This window comes from Liolophura sinensis, chromosome 8, assembly GCF_032854445.1.
Source record: "Liolophura sinensis isolate JHLJ2023 chromosome 8, CUHK_Ljap_v2, whole genome shotgun sequence".
NCBI lineage: Eukaryota > Metazoa > Mollusca > Polyplacophora > Chitonida > Chitonidae > Liolophura > Liolophura sinensis.
In genome coordinates this window covers 53,905,373-53,922,308 of record NC_088302.1, presented here as the reverse complement: position 1 = coordinate 53,922,308, position 16,936 = coordinate 53,905,373, and the positions used below count along the sequence as shown (strand labels likewise).

The window sequence follows — 16,936 nt, the reverse complement described above, 5'->3', positions numbered from 1 at the left end:
ATCATTACCATACATGAGTCAGGCGCTTAGCGAACAGTCTTTTTACGAAGCTGTTACACATCGAACACATCGTGTATACAGTGATTCACAAACTAATACTGAGCGAGTATATCGTGCAACCCCCGATTCAGATGCTTTTACTGAACTTACGCATCGTGTATAAAGCCATTCATGAGTTGTTACTGAGAGATAACGAAATGAGCCTTATATTTTAATTACGTTTAATTTGTTATAATAACAGGCTATCATGTGGTTGACATATATGGACATAAGTATGAAACTGATAGAGAACCGTACAGCGAGGTAGGGAAATATCCTCTGTCGTCTTCCTTATCGCTGCGGTAGCCTTAGGGTTAGAGCGTCCACCTCGAAGTCAGAAAATCGAGATCAAATCCGGGTCGGGTTATACCAAAGACTATAAGAATGGTACTTGTTGCTGCTTCGCTTCACGCTCAACACTGAGAGTTTAGAGCAACGAAATATGACTGGTTGTCCCGGTGTCAGTATAATGTGGCTGGGTGGGGTATTATGCCTGGTGTCTTCGGTTTGATACTTCAGTAAGGGCAGCACTTTGGCGACATGGACTCGTGTGGACAAGAAGACACAATATATGTACACAAACCTAATGACTTCGTCATAATATGACTGAAAAATTGTTGAGCTTGACGTAAAACCCCGACCATACATACATACATACCTACATACATTATGTCGGCTTCCATAAAACCTGACTGGAGCACTTGGCCACAAGTTTCTATCGTCAGAACAATCCCTTTTTACTGACTGGGTACACCATACCCTTCCAGTTTCCGTGTGTACTTGTTCACAGCAAAGGATAAGTCGTCAAAGTATGAGGAGAAACCACCGCTCCAGAGCGTTCGACCAAAGACACGGCGAATGTCCAACGTGTCAGGGTCTTTATTGCATACGGCCCACATTGGGTAGATTATTATGTGTCACGGCCCACCCACATCGTGTGTTTGGGCCATTAAATATTGCAAGTGTGTACGCTAGTCGAGTGTGTGTGCCAATAAGTACAATGCCCCAGTTGTGTGTGTGTGTGTGTGTGTGTGTGTGTGTGTGTGTGTGTGTGTGTGTGTGTGTGTGTCAGTAAGTGTATGTCCCAATTGTGAGTGTGCGCAAGTAAGTGTATACCCTAATTGTGTGTGTGCAAGTAAGTGTATACCCTAATTGTGTGTGTGCCAGTAAGTGTATGCCCCAATCGTGTGTGTGTGCCGGTAGGTGTATGCCCCAATCGTGTGTGTGTGCCGGTAGGTGTATGCCCCAATCGTGTGTGTGTTCCAGTAAGTGTATGCCCCAATCGTGTTTGTGTGCCAGAAAGTGTATGCCCCAATCGTGTGTGTGTGCCGGTAGGTGTATGCCCCAATCATGTGTGTGTGCCAGTAAGTGTATGCCCCAATCGTGTGTGTGTGCCAGTAAGTGTATGCCCCAATCGTGTTTGTGTGCCAGTAAGTGTATGCCCCAATCGTGTTTGTGTGCCAGTAAGTGTATGCCCCAATCGTGTGTGTGTGCCGGTAGGTGTATGCCCAATCGTGTGTGTGTGCCAGTAAGTGTATGCCCCAATCGTATGTGTGTGCCAGTAAGTGTATGCACCAATCGTGTTTGTGCGCCAGTAAGTGTATGCCCCAATCGTGTTTGTGCGCCGATCCCTAAGACTGCCTGTCTACTGAACCAAGAGCAAGTCATATATTGCTCATCAGTCAGTTCTATTTATGTATTTACATATTTATTTGATTATTGTTACTCAGAACCACTTATTGTCAACAATCCACCGCAAATAGTGAGAATGTAGGGGAAATACTACAAATCCACTGCCCAATGCCACTTTTGAACCAATCACCTGTGTGTCCTGGGGAGTGGAAGACAAACATCCTTCACCACTACATAACGGCCCATTCTTTCTGTGATAAAAACAATTAGTAAATTATTTGAACATGCCAATCCTATCATATAATTCACCATTCGCATCATGCCATTTTCGTCGGCAAAATCTAAAGTAATTAACTAATTGTTACGAAAGTTTTCGTATCGTAATTATCTCGACAAAGCGAGTGCAAATAAAGCCAGTTTTGCCTTGAAACTTTTTTCAGGTAATACTTTTTGCATAGACATGAAGTGCAATTCAGTGACCTGAAGCAGATCATTACCATACATGAGTCAGGCGCTTAGCGAACAGTCTTTTTACGAAGCTGTTACACATCGAACACATCGTGTATACAGTGATTCACAAACTAATACTGAGCGAGTATATCGTGCAACCCCCGATTCAGATGCTTTTACTGAACTTACGCATCGTGTATAAAGCCATTCATGAGTTGTTACTGAGAGAGTACTGAGCGAGTACTCGTGTTTCCCGCAATTCAGATGCTATTACTGAGCGAGCACAACGCGTATCCCGCTATTCAGGTGCTAGTACTGATCAAGCGAATACCGCGATCCAGAAGCTGTTACTAATTGACTTCATACTGAATGTATCCTACGATTCAAAAGCTGTTACTGAGCGAGTTCATCGTGTTTCTTGCGATTCAAAAGTTGCAATATGTTGGCGAACGGTGTTAAACACCAATCGAATAAATAAAATACGATAAATCGAATACGAACATCAGAGCCATGCACCAGGCGGAGGCGGAGGCGGAGGGATCCTGCCGGTTCACGCAGAGTGTTATCAATGAAACGGTTCATCCAAATAATAAATAAATGAGCAGCGGGCCGAGATTGATGCCGATTTGTTAAGGGGGTTGCCTTTCAGTCGTAAGGACATACGAGGTAAGGGTTCAAATCCGACCATGGACAGAGAAATATGAGGTCTTGGTGTCAAGTCTTTATGCAGTCGTCAGGCAGTTAGCAAAATCCATAGAATTAGTTAAAAGACTTCTCTCATACCGTGTACTTAGAGAGAGAAGTCTGTAAATCATATTTGGCAAAGTTTTTACCACACAATTTTCCGGTGACATTCATCGTGTAAGTGTAGAATTCTTGAGTATGGCGTTAAACGTCAAGCAAATAAACACACATGTAAAAAATAAATGAAAGTAATTTACACTCATTTCTCTCAAATTACATCCCTGTACACTGACGTGATTTCCATGTTATATTTATAGCAGAAAACACAATCAATGAATACTGATCTACTCCTTGTAAAAATAAAACCAGGCTAAGTATTATGAGAACATGACAAGTTATGACTACTAAGGCAACTGATGTAAGCTTCAACTAGGTTACGATCACGCTTCGCTGAATGCTAATTGTATAAGCTGAATTCAACTATTCAGTCTTCGGTAGTTACTTCCCTTTCTGTGTTTTGATTTGACGGCCGGGGCTGCAGTGGGTTTGACAAGAAACCTTGACTTGAGCATGAAACTAGGGCAGTAGAATTTACAGTACTGACTGCAACATCAAATATAGAGAGAAATTGATTTCCAGCAGCTGTTACCTGTGCATCCAGTCTGTACAAATGTGCATACGATATGTAGAACCCAGTAAACCACCATGGTCATTCAGATGAGCACAGGTAACCGTATGCTTTTAACAGGCATATTTCTTTCTCATTTTAAACATTTGTTCTAAATATCTATTCATTTGCTTATGTCCATCAGTTAAGTGGCTCAATCAAACTTATAAGTGAAATACACAGTCTCTAAAGGGTGTGTACATGTTTGTCAGTGCGCAGCTTTTAGGCTACCTGTTATTGATATTTATCAACAGGCGTACACACTGCACCCCGATTACCTCTCGATACCGTGTGCGTGGTTGTGTTGGCAACAGGAACATAAGTCAAGTACATGTATGTAATTAAGTTGTACTTCCACAGTGCGTATGCAAGCGCCTTTTCTGCCTTTCCCGTGATTATATAATACAGACATTTGCTGAAACCTCTCAAGGTTTGTCAATAGAGATATAATATTTACTTGTATATATTTATTGTCTGATTATTGTTTTACGCCAGGTTAGTACTTGTGAAGTGTGAATACAACAATCTTTTCTGATCATGATATCATTAGCTATATTTGCTGACATCATTATTGGTCTGTGGTCTTTTGTGTCTGCCCTAGGAAGTACGTTCAATGCACAAGCGACAAGCAGAGACACGAATGCCCAATGTAATACAGAACCACGTATCCTGTAATCTGTGGCAGCCGTAGACACCAGGTCGGAACATCTCAGGTATCAGTGTCTGAAAACTTTACTATTTTAAGATCTTATATATAGGGCCTGATATCATCAAAGTGTGGTGAGGCGATTGCACAGGTTTCAGTTTGATCATTACCTGTATATTAGTGGATAACTCTGTATACTCTTCCTATTTGGTGTTCCACGCTGCAAGGGTTACTAGTATTGCTGGACTTACTCACACAGAATTACATGTAGCTCAACAATAAGGTAAGATAAACTGCCATCACAGTATCCTTTCTCTGTTTCAATTTACAATGTTTATTTCATACATTTTTGAAATTCAAGTGCATCAGGCCATAAATAAATGATATACTGATAAATATGTATTTACATGTGCTTATTTGGAAATTACAGCCGTGGACAGGGGATACATAGCTGGAGAACAGACACAGCTAGACTAATTCCATGAATATTAAGAATGGTTGATAGTGTGTTTTCACCGAAATTCATAATACACACACTTAAGATCTTGAATATGGGTCAGTAAAATTTGCGCCTTTGCCGACTATCTATAATAAATACTGCATCTTGCCCTCGTGTGTCTCTCTGGGACATTGAGTAGATCAGAGAGATCACTCCCACAGCACTGGGGCAGTGACGATACGTTTTGTCAAATAACCCCCAACCCACTTTATTTGCTCATCTTACACTAACAGTGTCTTTCTAAACTTGATTATGCAATTTATGGCTATCTCATTTGCATAACTCTGATTCAAGCAGTTCTCCATGTGCATAGTGAATTCATAGGACGTATACAGTTGCGAATGTAGCCATAAACAACTCAACTGACAATCATGATCTTGATGATAACATTTCATGAATGCAAACATGAACAACAAAAAACGACCGTATCTTCGTCCTAGCGATTACAATGTCATATCATCATCAGTGTCGACAGAATAAGTTTTAAGTTGTACTGGTTGGTTGATTGATTGATTGATTGATTGGTTAATTGATTCTGTTTGTTATAATATGTGTGCTGCTTGAGGAATTTCAAGAATATTTCCTATGTTTAATGCTTGTCAGGCATATGGGCCCATCTTCGAGTAAACCAGTACACATCATCCTACTTCTCATGGGATAGTTGCGTTCTGGGTAAATCCATTAGATTCAACCACAGGGTATCCTGATCATCCAGTAGGTTTCACCATACGGTATCTCGATCATCCATTAGGTTCCACCATACGGTATCCTGATCATCCATTAGGTTCCACCATGTGGAATCCTGATACCCCGTTAGGTTCCACCATACGTTATCCCGATTATCCATTAGGTTCCACCATACGGTATCCCGTCATCCATTAGGTTTCACCATAATGTCCCCTGATCATCCATTAGGTTTCACCATCCCGATCATCCATTAGGTTTCACCATACGGTATCCTGATCATTCATTAGGTTTCACCATACGGTATCTCGATCATCCATTAGGTTCCACCATACGGTATCCTGATCATCCATTAGGTTCCACCATGTGGAATCCTGATACCCCGTTAGGTTCCACCATACGTTATCCCGATTATCCATTAGGTTCCACCATACGGTATCCCGATCATCCATTAGGTTTCACCATAATGTCCCCTGATCATCCATTAGGTTTCACCATACGTTATCCCGATCATCCATTAGGTTTCACCATACGGTACCCTGATCATTCATTAGGTTTCACCATACGGTATCCTGATCATTCATTAGGTTTCACCATACGGTATCCTGATCATCCATTAGGTTCCACCATACGGTATCCTGATCATCCATTAGGTTCCACCATGTGGAATCCTGATACTCCGTTAGGTTCCACCATACGTTATCCCGATTATCCATTAGGTTCCACCATACGGTATCCCGATCATCCATTAGGTTTCACCATAAGGTCCCCTGATCATCCATTAGGTTTCACCATACGTTATCCCGATCATCCATTAGGTTTCACCATACGTTATCCCGATCATCCATTAGGTTTCACCATACGGTATCCTGATCATCCATTAGGTTTCACCATACGGTATCCTGATCATCCATTAGGTTCCACCATACGGTATCCTGATCATCCATTAGGTTCCACCATGTGGAATCCTGATACTACGTTAGGTTCCACCATACGTTATCCCGATCATCCATTAGGTTCCACCATACGGTATCCTGATCATCCATTAGGTTTCACCATACGGTATCCCTATCATCCATTAGGTTTCACGATACGGTATCCTGATCATCCATTAGGTTCCACCATATAAACAGGCTTGCTCCCCTGATTGAGTGGAAACCACAGGTTGCTGCTAAAATTAACTGCTGACGTAATAAACGTAACACTATATCCCATGTACAAAACGAACCTATATCATACCCGATCATGCGGGGAAACGCATACTTCTCTTACAACTCAAAGCTATGTGTACGTGTGGTGTTCAATTTCACCTTGGTTGTAGTTGTATGTGTAACACAGGGCTAGTCTACCAGGCAGCTATACACACCGACAAGAATCTTACGCTTGGTGATAGATTCTAAAGTCCATTCTGAAGTGCTCTCGCATTATTCTGAAATAATTTGAATAATTTAGTATTTCTTTCTACAACACTAAAGTTTCTAGGTGAACAAATCAAAAGTAACACACCAGTTTGCTACATTTGAGTCGAATATGTATTTTCTTTTGAAGGGGAGACATCACTTCCTGTTTACAGACAGACGCTGTCCTCATGGAGTGTCCCGTGTGCTTGGATTCCTTCACTCTCCCCGTCGTGCTACCTTGTGGACATACCCTTTGTCGGGACTCCTGTGCCCACGGGTTGATCCGTGATGACCGTCTTAAGTGCCCCACTTGTCGGACTGACCACTGGGTTCCCGAGGGGGTGGAGAATCTTCCCAGGAACTATGCTCTCCAGGTAGTATAGAAGCTAGAGCATTACCGGTGGCATTGCCTTTAACGGTGCATAGTATTGGTAATGGTACAAGTAACATAGTAGTGGTTGTATTTCATTGACGTGTACTTCTCTCATTCTGTAACTAACGATACAGAGGCGAACAAATACATCGTGGATCCGAATTTATTACAGTATGTGATTTTTTACCCAGGACAACAATAGTTCTGCTGTGGTGAAACTTAATATCGCTGGCGAATTTAGAAGCTGCAGGTAATCCTAGCTTATGCTGATAGTGTAAATTTATGTACCGCTGTTAAATCCGAGTACCGCTGCTGAAATCTAGATACTGATGTTAAATATATGAATTGATAGTAAATATATTTATGTTATTTATTTGATTGGTGTTTTACGCTGTAAAGAATATTTCGCGTATACGACGTCGGCCAGGGTTATGGTGGGATGAAACAGGAGGAAATCCACGACCAACCGCAGGATGCTGCAGACCTTCAAATGTGCGGCCGGAGGTGAAGCATGAGCTGGACTTGAACTCATAGCGACCGCATTGGTGGGAGTGCGCTGTCGTGCTAATCCCCTCGGCCACCGACTCCTTCGCAGTAAATATAGTCACCGCTGGTAAATATCGGTGTCCCATGTAAATCTAGATAATGCATATACATCTAGATACCGCGGCTAAATCTGGGCGTCGCTGAAAAATCTAGGTGCAGATGGCAAGTCTGGGTATCGCTGCCGAAAGCTAGACACTGCTGGTAAATGTGTGGTAAGCATAGGTGCCGCATGTAAATTTAGATAATGCATGTAAATCTGTGTACTGTCTGTAAATCTAAGAACTGCTAATATAAATCTAGCTACCTCTAATAAATCTGGTAAATGTTGCCATCACTTTTACGGCAGACAAAGGTCATCAAATATCTTGCAGGAGTTCTTGGAGCAGCCTGGAGAGGGGTCGACTGAGGATGGACCGACAGAGAGTAGTCCTTTCTGTGTGGACCACGCAGACGTCAATGTCAGCATGCTGTGTGTCCAGTGTTACCAGCCCGTCTGTGTGAGGTGCTGTCTGGCCACACCTGGAGGGGATCCCCCTAAACACTTCCAGCACGCGGTGATTCCTGGGCAAAACGCCTCAGAATACATACAGGTATGTACGCCTTCTCATTCGACTAAGCTCTATGTTAACTGGGTAACCATTCCACATACATACATAAATAAATGTTCAATGCATAATATCTGAAGGAAGTGTCCTGATAGAGTAGATTTTATTTATTCATATTTTATGTGTTGCCTTTAGCCAGAAGCAAAACCATGCCTGTTAACTCCAAATAAAGGTCCCTCTGCCTCGGAAAGCAAATGTTATGTAAGGTTAAATATTTGACTTGGTTTGAGGTGTATTTAGCCGGGTTCACTCGATGTGCCATCTACACGCAGATCATGGCGTTAAATACCTCTGCCACAAAATGTTTCACTGTTTCAGTCTGTTTCGGTTTGGATCACTGAGTACCTCCAGTCCCGCCGGGAGGAGGAACTCTCGCGCTTTGACAGCCTCTCAGAAGCCACAGTTAGCCAACAGGTATATACCTAGGTTCTAAAGCTTGTGTTGTATTACGTGTAAATTTGTTTATTTATTTACTTCGTCGTTGGTTTGAACAACATTCATTCTTTTACGTCTACGGTGGTAGTCATTTCAGTGAGAGGAAAGCAAGAAGGGGGAATGGAATGGCCGGGATAAACCACTAACCTTTGGCAAGTTACTGGCGAACTTTCTCACACGCGACGTATACAGATACGTACGATACTGATAGAAGACATGTGGTAGAAAGTTGGACAGCGCAAAGGCCACAAAAGCGCCGACGATCGCCTATTATCACCTAGGGCACGTGTTTCAATGACCGCGCTGTCTCAATGACCGCAGGGGCCACCGTGGCTCAGTTGATTAGCGCGCTATCGCAGCATAATAGGAGCCTCTCACAAATGCAGTCGCTGTGAGTTCAAGTCAAGCTCATGCTGGCTTTTTCTCCGGCCGTACGTAGGAAGGTCTGCCAGCAACCTGCGGATGGCCGTGGGTTTCCTTCGGCTGTGCCCGGTTTCCACCCACCATAATGCTGGCCGCCGCCGTATAAGTGAGATATTTTTGAGTACGGCATAAAACATCAATCAAATAAATAAATAAATCAATGACCACATTCAATATTAATACCTTACAAAACCCAAATGTAATGTGATTTGACACATTGCTTAAAAGTTTCTGTCAGTTCTCATAAGATGCAAGCATTAAACTTGTGTCTAAACGCTCTGATGACAAAGCATTTATTTGTCTTTTCAGCATTTGTTGAAGACAGGGCGTTCCTGTATACAAAAGGAAAAGAAAAGGTTGAAGCGCCTTCGTGACCACAGAAGTCAGCATCTGATAGGTCAGTTGCAGACTGTGGTGGCTTCATCAGATCTTCCCAACCAATCCGAAGCCGTGTTACAAAGAATTCTTGAATATGATTCGCTTGAAGATCAGTGCCAAGCATTATTACAAATGGAAGAGAATGACAGCGAGGCAAAAGTTTGGCAGGTAAGCCACACATGAAGAAATAAAATGAAAAAGAGGGTCAGTTAAAAATTGTCTTGTTACGGTGAAGTGCTATCCGTTAGCCATCTTGTAATCACTGCTTAGACTGAACTCAGCTCCTGGAGAGTTTTCATCATTATCGCAGGAGACAATAGTCATTGTTAAACTCCACAGCCTAGCTCACTTGCTTTAGGATTTGTTTATTTATTTATTTTATTTATTTATTTGATTGGTGTTTTACGCCATACTCAAGAATATTTCACTTATACCACGGTGTTCAGCATTATGGTGGGTGGAAGGCGGGCAGAGCCCGGAGGTAACCCACGACCATCTACAGGTTGCTGGCAGACCTTCTCACTTACGATTGGAGAGGAAGCCAGCATGAGCTGGACTTGAGCTCACAGCGACCGCATTGGTGAGACACTACTGGGTCATTACGCTGCGCTAGCGAGCTAACCAACTGAGCCACGGAGGCCTCTCACTTGCTGTATGAACACTCGAAGTAATTGGCGCTGTACACTGTACGGACCAGTTTAACGTCAGAGGACACCGCTTATTATACCCCAATCATTTATTTATTTATGACTATTCGTGACTATTTTGTCCTGGTAATAAAACTACTTTCTATTCAAATTTCAGAAATGTGAAGATTTTAAAAGGTAAGACAGTTTAGTGTTTTCACACCAACTTATCGATCAAAATCAACGTATTATAAAGTGCATGTGTTGAAAATTATGATTGGTTTTGTTGTGGCTTTGAAATGATGCTCATCTAGTCTGGTATTTTCCCCAGATTATTACAACGACTTGATAGTCTGCCATCCACGAATGACCAACCCATATCCCACCAAGTCCTTTCCGCCGGGAACTTTGTACTGAACACCGATCCTTTGAAGTTTGCTCTCACTCTGGATTTAGGTATTTTCTTTCATTGTTTTTTTTTTTGTTTTGTTTTGTTTGATGCTGTTATTTGAATACGCACCGAATCTCTCTTGTTAAAGACAATATCATGAACTTTACTTACCAACATTTGATATCAAATTGCATTTTCAGCAATATGAAATTGTTTCGGGATGTTTCGCTCTTTTTCCTATTTCGGAATTTCAGGTTTAATTTCGTGCTATTCCACACTACGGAAAATTAAGACTTGCTGTTAATCATTAATATACAAGAGATTTTCTCACACAGGATACCAGCCTGTGACAAATGCCCCGCGATGTGGTTAGCCTGTCAAGTCAACAAACCCGACGCTTTGCTCTTCCAATGTCCCGATCTTAAATTATTTCACCTGAAGAAATACATCGAAAGAAAAAAAAGTGCTGAAACCAGAAGTGTATAAACTCTTTCCAAATATATGCTCATGTGTGGTAATGTTCCCAATATTCTGTGTCTTAATTGTACATTGTGATTATAATTTCAGAGCCACCATCACCGCCTCAATTTTCTCCGGAGGACTGTGTGTTTGGCGACTCATCTGCCGCCATTGCTTGGTTGTTTTCACCCGAAGATCACGTGACTTACTTCACTATTTATTACGAGACAGCCATCTATTGCAACGGAATGTGTAATGATCGTCAGTCATTCGATGTGGCGGACTTTGGCCAATCAAAAGCTCAGACTACAATCCGCGGCCTTCAGCGTCACCATAGATACCGCCTGTACGTCATTGCCAGGAACAATGCTGGTCCCAGCCAGAGGTCACATTTGTTGTATTTTAAAACAGGCAACGGGGATAGTGATGTGAAAATAATCTAACCCCTACATATCCCACAATTAATTTGCATTACCTGTCCAGGTCTCATGTGTGATTTATGTTGTTTAATACAGACATTCCAGAGCCACTGACGTTTTAATAAAACAAATATGCCATAATGCTTATATCAGTTTGTGTCCTTCAGTTTACGAGATCGAGTCTTGGCCAGCTGGAACAGGCACACAGTTTTGGTTAATCTGTCGCAATCGCTTAGTGAGCAACATGCAGCGCGTATGTTATGGTCTCAAAAGCATAAGCCAAGTTTCTGGGAAATCAACACTTGATACATGTATTTATCACATGTTTTATCAAACCTATGTATATTATATTTTCAACATACGAAAGCCCCCCATAATTCCTTACTTATATATCAAACAAATGTCTTCCAAGATATTTAATTACACGAAAACAGTCAATTTCATTTTGATCATACTTTTGGTAGATATAATTGTGACTGTAAATCTTCAGATTTTACTTATCATCCGTGTAATCATGTCATAACTGGAAACCTTAATACTTTAATCAATGTTGATTTACGTAGTCTGCTTGTTAGAGGTCTGAACCATAGAGAGCAGAGAAACATAATTATGAGAGTTAATAAGAAAATTGTTCTTTCGCCACATGAAAACTTTGCATAAAATATTGGTCTAAACGGACATGTTAGAACGTCCAGTTCTTGACGCTTGATGTGACCTGGTAAAGAAAAAGGTTGTGTAATGGAATCCACCTTATTAATACTTACATGACAGTCAAACAAGTTCTGAAGGGTCCTACCGTCCCAAAGCTATTTGACGTTCATCAGAGAAAATACTTTATTGTTCCGACGGTTAAAGCTCCTATTAAAGTTATATTTGTCTGCAAGAGATATTACTATAAGGTTCTTGTAAAGGAGTTTAATATCAGTGCAACAGCAACGTATTCCATAACGATCTATCCTCTGGTGGAACTATTTAAAAAAAACATCTTTCCTCCCATCATAATGTTGGCCGCCTTCGTATAAGTCAAATGTTCTTGAGTACGGCGTAAACACCAAATAAATAAATAAATAAATAAATAAAAAACATCAGTCCTTTTTCAAACAGAGGAGTATATCCGTACATTCCCGTCACCACAACTTTACTGGATTGTGGTTTCTAAAGTGGGTCAAAAATCTATACCACCAAACTTGTACTTACTGTCTTGATGAAGGAATTGCAGGAGGTACAGTTATTCTGGAAAAGGTTCTGTTGTGCAACTGAAAAAAATTCAGGCGTCACCTGTATGCGGATTCTTAAAAACTGAAAACGTCTCACTGAAGAACTAGAGGTTCAAATACACGTACCGTATGAGGACACACAGATTTAATTGATAAAATCGTATCACTAACTGTATCGGCGTTTGATAAAACTGGCCACTACTACATTAACGTCAAAGGTAACAAGGCCTTCTTCAGTTCCACTACATACAAGGGTTACTATACAGGGGATGTATTGACCACTGCCTTAATAATTTAAAAGGGCTATCCCAGAGCAGAAATGAAAACACAACATTGCTGAACGAGTTAGTAAGTGAGTGATTGGGGTTTACAATGCTAGTGATGAACAAAGTGCAAAGTTTGCCACTACACCTGATGATGGGAGAAGTCTGTTCCGAAAGCTTGCGAATAAGTTCATCACTAGCATTGTGAAACCTATCCATACTCGTATGTGCTCAGGGTTTAATGTCGTACTTGACAATGTTTCAGTCATATGACGACAAAGGAGTCCTTAGAGAGCATGTGATGTGCAAGGTCTTAGGTGTGACCTGACCCAGGATTGACCCTGAATATACCGTCCCCGAAGCGGACACTCTATCAGCTGAGCCATCAGGGCCGGTCATTGCTAAACGAATGCCTTTTCTCACGCCGCATAATGAAATGTTCTGTGAGTTGAGTTTGCTTTACGTGAAACTGTTCACTGAATTGTAGTCTAAAAATGAAAAGCAGGTTTCGGAGAGAAAATGTTGTAGCATGTGATATAATTCGTGACAGTTCAGCATTCTGAGCTGACGGAGAATCGGATCATCAACATAGTACGGCTCCACAGATTGTCTTCACTGGGGAGTCATGCTGTCATGATATACAGATGGTATTCTTGTTTGCTGTCGGGAATACAGTATGGGTTTTAACCAGGTGACATGTTTATTTGCTAAAGCTTCAGTTCATCATATTGTGAGACATTCTGTATTCAAGGAGATCGAGGCCTACATAGAGCGCCTTATCATAGCACATGTGGGTCATCAGTGACTAGCGCGGGTCCTGATAGTTTAGTGAAATTACTATGTACACGTAAATCTGAACACCGCGGTTTCCTGCATCAAGACATGGTCTCCTTGCACGGTATATTGGTCAGTAGTTTACTGTTAGTCCTAGAATCAGCCGAGGGAAACCTGGGTCAAACCTCCCGTACTGGCAAAGGCGGTTCCCCAGAACACACCGACAGCACGCATGCCGAACAGGTGAGTTTTCCGCCACACAGAGTTGCGTCCCCTGTGGAAACGTATAAGGTGTGCACCAGAAAGAATTCTAATATACATCCAAAAACTTTAACAGCGCGAAGTGCGCTCAGATTGATAATCTACACACAGTTGCCGTCCTCGTCATGAACGCTGGGACTGTTCCCTTTCTGTGAAAATAGGACCTATCGTTCTCAAACAGTGGACAACTCCTGTCTGCTGTGCGTTGTCTAGGTGATTTTACCATGGCTGTGTGTTTTATCTCTTAGTTCTAAAATAGAGATTAATCATTTATTTGATTGTTTAATGTATACCATTTACCTCATATTTCACTTACGACAGCGGTCAGTTCTATGGATGGAGGAATGTTCCGTAGAGAGATTTAAGAGATTTAGTTGACCAGTAATTTTAACAAACGTAAGATGGAAAAAAAACAGTCCCACGGAGGCCCTTTTTGAGTATTGGCCTTGCGATTATTGACCTTGAACGCTCTTTTGGGAATTGGTCTTGAGATTATTGACCTTGAACGCCCTTTTGGGAATTAGTCTTGAGATTATTGACCTTGAACGCCCTTTTGGGAATTGGTCTTGCGATTATTGACCTGGAACGCCCTTTTGGGAATTGGTCTTGAGATTATTGACCTGGTACGTCCTTACTGGTTAACGGCTGATATGCGAATGCCTGTTTCGACGTATGGAAGCGCACCTTAGTTATTGAGCCAGTTGTTCCTCACGGCCTAATTGTTAATATCAGTTAATATTAGCCTTGTTCATTGATAGGCTTGTGACCCGAAACCTAAAGATCAAGATGTAACCGACAGGCCTACATTCTTGAAGACAGGGTGAAATGCTAACCAGATAAATTACAAATATAAATTGTATGTAATTATGGTCAACTAAATTCAATCTCAAATGACTGTTCATTTTCATATAGTTTTAATTTGTTATTACAACTCGTCAATTTTTTCATATTTTTACCCTGGTTTTCTGTGCCATTGTAGGAGGTATTTCATCCCGTTGAAATTCTGCAAAGATCTTTAAAGTCAGTAAATCATGTATGCTTTGACAATTCTGGAAAAGTGTCATTAAATGGCCACGAGGATTTAATTGAAATAATGTGCAACCCTCAGTCAAAAAATCTTCCATCTCTTACTGAATGTTCTATGTGTCAACGCTACAGACCTACGGATAAAGGTAATATCGGTCTGTGTCACTCAACTGTCAAGTGTAAGTCATCTCATTTTAAACCCGTTCTCTCCATTTTATACATCTCGCCTACATATCAGTTTGGAGGTGTCCAGTGGATGAATTGTGGCGGGAAGGATGACCCCGTCCTGGTGGAATACCTCAGCATACAGCCAGACCCCGTGACTCTGCCAGGGGTGTTCCAGCTTAGCTTTCAGTTCTCTGTCTCCAGAACGCTACATTCACCCATTAAGGTTAGTGTTTTTTGTTCTTTTCGTGAAAAATTTAAAGGCATGTAATACTAGTACATGATCATTAAAATTATTTTTAGCAATAATTCCAACTGACTGAGAAAGTCGACCAGTTGCTTTTAGGCAATGGCTTGTTTGTGAATAGTATCTTACTAAAATGATATTCTAATCCCCTTTTCAGTTTTTATTGCCATATTACAGTTTGCGTTCGAACATGTAAAATATGACACTTTATAAGTGATTACCAAATATGTCTTTCCACGGCCCTCATAGTATTGTCATTTGTAAATGCTTAAAACACGTGAACAGATAACAAAACACCTTAAGGCATCTCTTCAAATGATTCTCTGTACACCTCACTAACGCACGCGAATTCCATCGAATGCAATGAATGTATACATTTATAGCTAGCATCTACAATGTTTAGTTTCAGGCCCAGGGTGAGAAGCAAATCGCTATCTGGGTGCCCGTCCTCTGTCTAGACGAGTTAGGTTCCTGCGAACTAGAGGACATGTGTGCTCTTCTGCCGTTTGTCTGTCCGTCTGCCATACGTCAGCATGGTATTCCTTGTCAGTGCCCCATTCGTAAGGTAGGTACGCTCGAACCAAGTTAACCATGAGTCAATGGAGAAATCCGAATGCTTGCCTTTTCGGTGTCATAAGGATGTGCCGGTCTGAGATGCTCATCATGCCAAACATGTCTCTGGTATAATGTATAACTAATAATTTAATGTATAAATTGTGTTTCACAATGCAACACATGTACGTCTTTACCTCGTTTCTGTTAATTTTTATCATCACTTGTGACTGGTATACCTTATTAGGCCATTGTTCAAAAGAGAAGGAAGCATAGGGGTCTACTTCTCTTTTTAATCGCGGAAATTATGTATACTGAAGACAAAATACTGAACTAAGAATACTGTAAAAATAATAATTGTATTTCAAAATGTAGGGCCACATTGTAATATCTATAATATTCACAGATGTGTACATGTACATGTATGCGAAACAACAGAAATGTATATGCCATTACTTTTATCGGGTGAGTTGTTAGAAAGTAAATACATGTTATACATGCAAACATAAACATTCATCTGACGATTTTTTTACTCTCCTGCAGGGACGTTACATCCTGCCACCCACAAACCTAACTGTGACCCCTGGAGAGCTTCCTGTTTGGGTCACAGAGGCCCTTTACAAGATGACCTACAGGCTAAGCAGCCTTTCACAAACAGTCGGTTGTCTTCACGTGGAATTCTCCATTCTTGACCCTTGAACTATGGACAGGTTTGCCTGTCTACGCCATAAGCTCAGTCCAATCACACTCATACAGTCAGTTGAAGTGAGATAAAAATATCTAATTTTTCAAATACGAACCTCAGGCGTGCAGTAGTTCTCAATCAACTTCAAAATTTGTTGTGATGCATAGATGAGCTGGCACTAGAGATCCACGACTCTACCCCAAATAATACGATGAAAAAGTGGAACATGGAGAGGAGCACACTTCCAAAAATTGACAAATAAAAGGTTGATCGGAGTCATTATTGTTGTTTTGAGGTCACAGGCAGGGAGTATTTCAATACCTCAACAATATTTTTAAAAAAGTTTTCATTTGAGTTGAAATACGGATCAGTGTTTCTGATTTATTTCTA

At 41.2% G+C, this 16,936-nt stretch overlaps 2 protein-coding genes across 3 annotated transcripts; both read left to right on the top strand.

Annotated features, from left to right (window-relative positions):
• Positions 1 to 3,481: 3,481 nt before the first annotated feature.
• On the top strand, positions 3,482 to 11,459 carry LOC135473933 (E3 ubiquitin-protein ligase TRIM13-like). 2 transcript variants are annotated; one of them, XM_064753887.1, is made up of 9 exons: positions 3,482 to 3,532; positions 4,074 to 4,185; positions 6,850 to 7,075; positions 7,992 to 8,210; positions 8,544 to 8,639; positions 9,393 to 9,629; positions 10,266 to 10,285; positions 10,419 to 10,543; positions 11,046 to 11,459. In XM_064753887.1, the coding sequence occupies exons 3-9, from the start codon at positions 6,890 to 6,892 to the stop codon at positions 11,378 to 11,380; spliced, it is 1,218 nt and encodes a 405-aa protein (XP_064609957.1). In that variant the 5' UTR covers positions 3,482 to 3,532; positions 4,074 to 4,185; positions 6,850 to 6,889; the 3' UTR covers positions 11,381 to 11,459. The 2 variants fall into 2 exon arrangements, with proteins under 2 accessions (XP_064609957.1, XP_064609958.1); XM_064753888.1 differs by lacking the exons at positions 3,482 to 3,532; positions 4,074 to 4,185 and adding an exon at positions 4,289 to 4,401.
• Positions 11,460 to 13,665: 2,206 nt separating this feature from the next.
• On the top strand, positions 13,666 to 16,560 carry LOC135473740 (ganglioside GM2 activator-like). The gene is made up of 4 exons (XM_064753616.1): positions 13,666 to 13,853; positions 15,136 to 15,288; positions 15,713 to 15,874; positions 16,405 to 16,560. The coding sequence occupies exons 1-4, from the start codon at positions 13,719 to 13,721 to the stop codon at positions 16,558 to 16,560; spliced, it is 606 nt and encodes a 201-aa protein (XP_064609686.1). The 5' UTR covers positions 13,666 to 13,718.
• The last annotated feature ends 376 nt before the right edge of the window (positions 16,561 to 16,936 follow it).

Coding starts and splice junctions, on each gene's coding strand:
- LOC135473933 (XM_064753887.1), top strand. CDS start 6,890: ATGGAGTGTCCCGTGTGCTTGGATTCCTTCACTCTCCCCGTCGTGCTA. Junction 8,640..9,392: donor AAGCCACAGTTAGCCAACAG/GTATATACCTAG, acceptor TTGTCTTTTCAG/CATTTGTTGAAGACAGGGCG. Junction 9,630..10,265: donor GCGAGGCAAAAGTTTGGCAG/GTAAGCCACACA, acceptor TTCAAATTTCAG/AAATGTGAAGATTTTAAAAG.
- LOC135473740 (XM_064753616.1), top strand. CDS start 13,719: ATGGTCTCCTTGCACGGTATATTGGTCAGTAGTTTACTGTTAGTCCTA. Junction 15,289..15,712: donor CGCTACATTCACCCATTAAG/GTTAGTGTTTTT, acceptor TACAATGTTTAG/TTTCAGGCCCAGGGTGAGAA. Junction 15,875..16,404: donor GTCAGTGCCCCATTCGTAAG/GTAGGTACGCTC, acceptor ACTCTCCTGCAG/GGACGTTACATCCTGCCACC.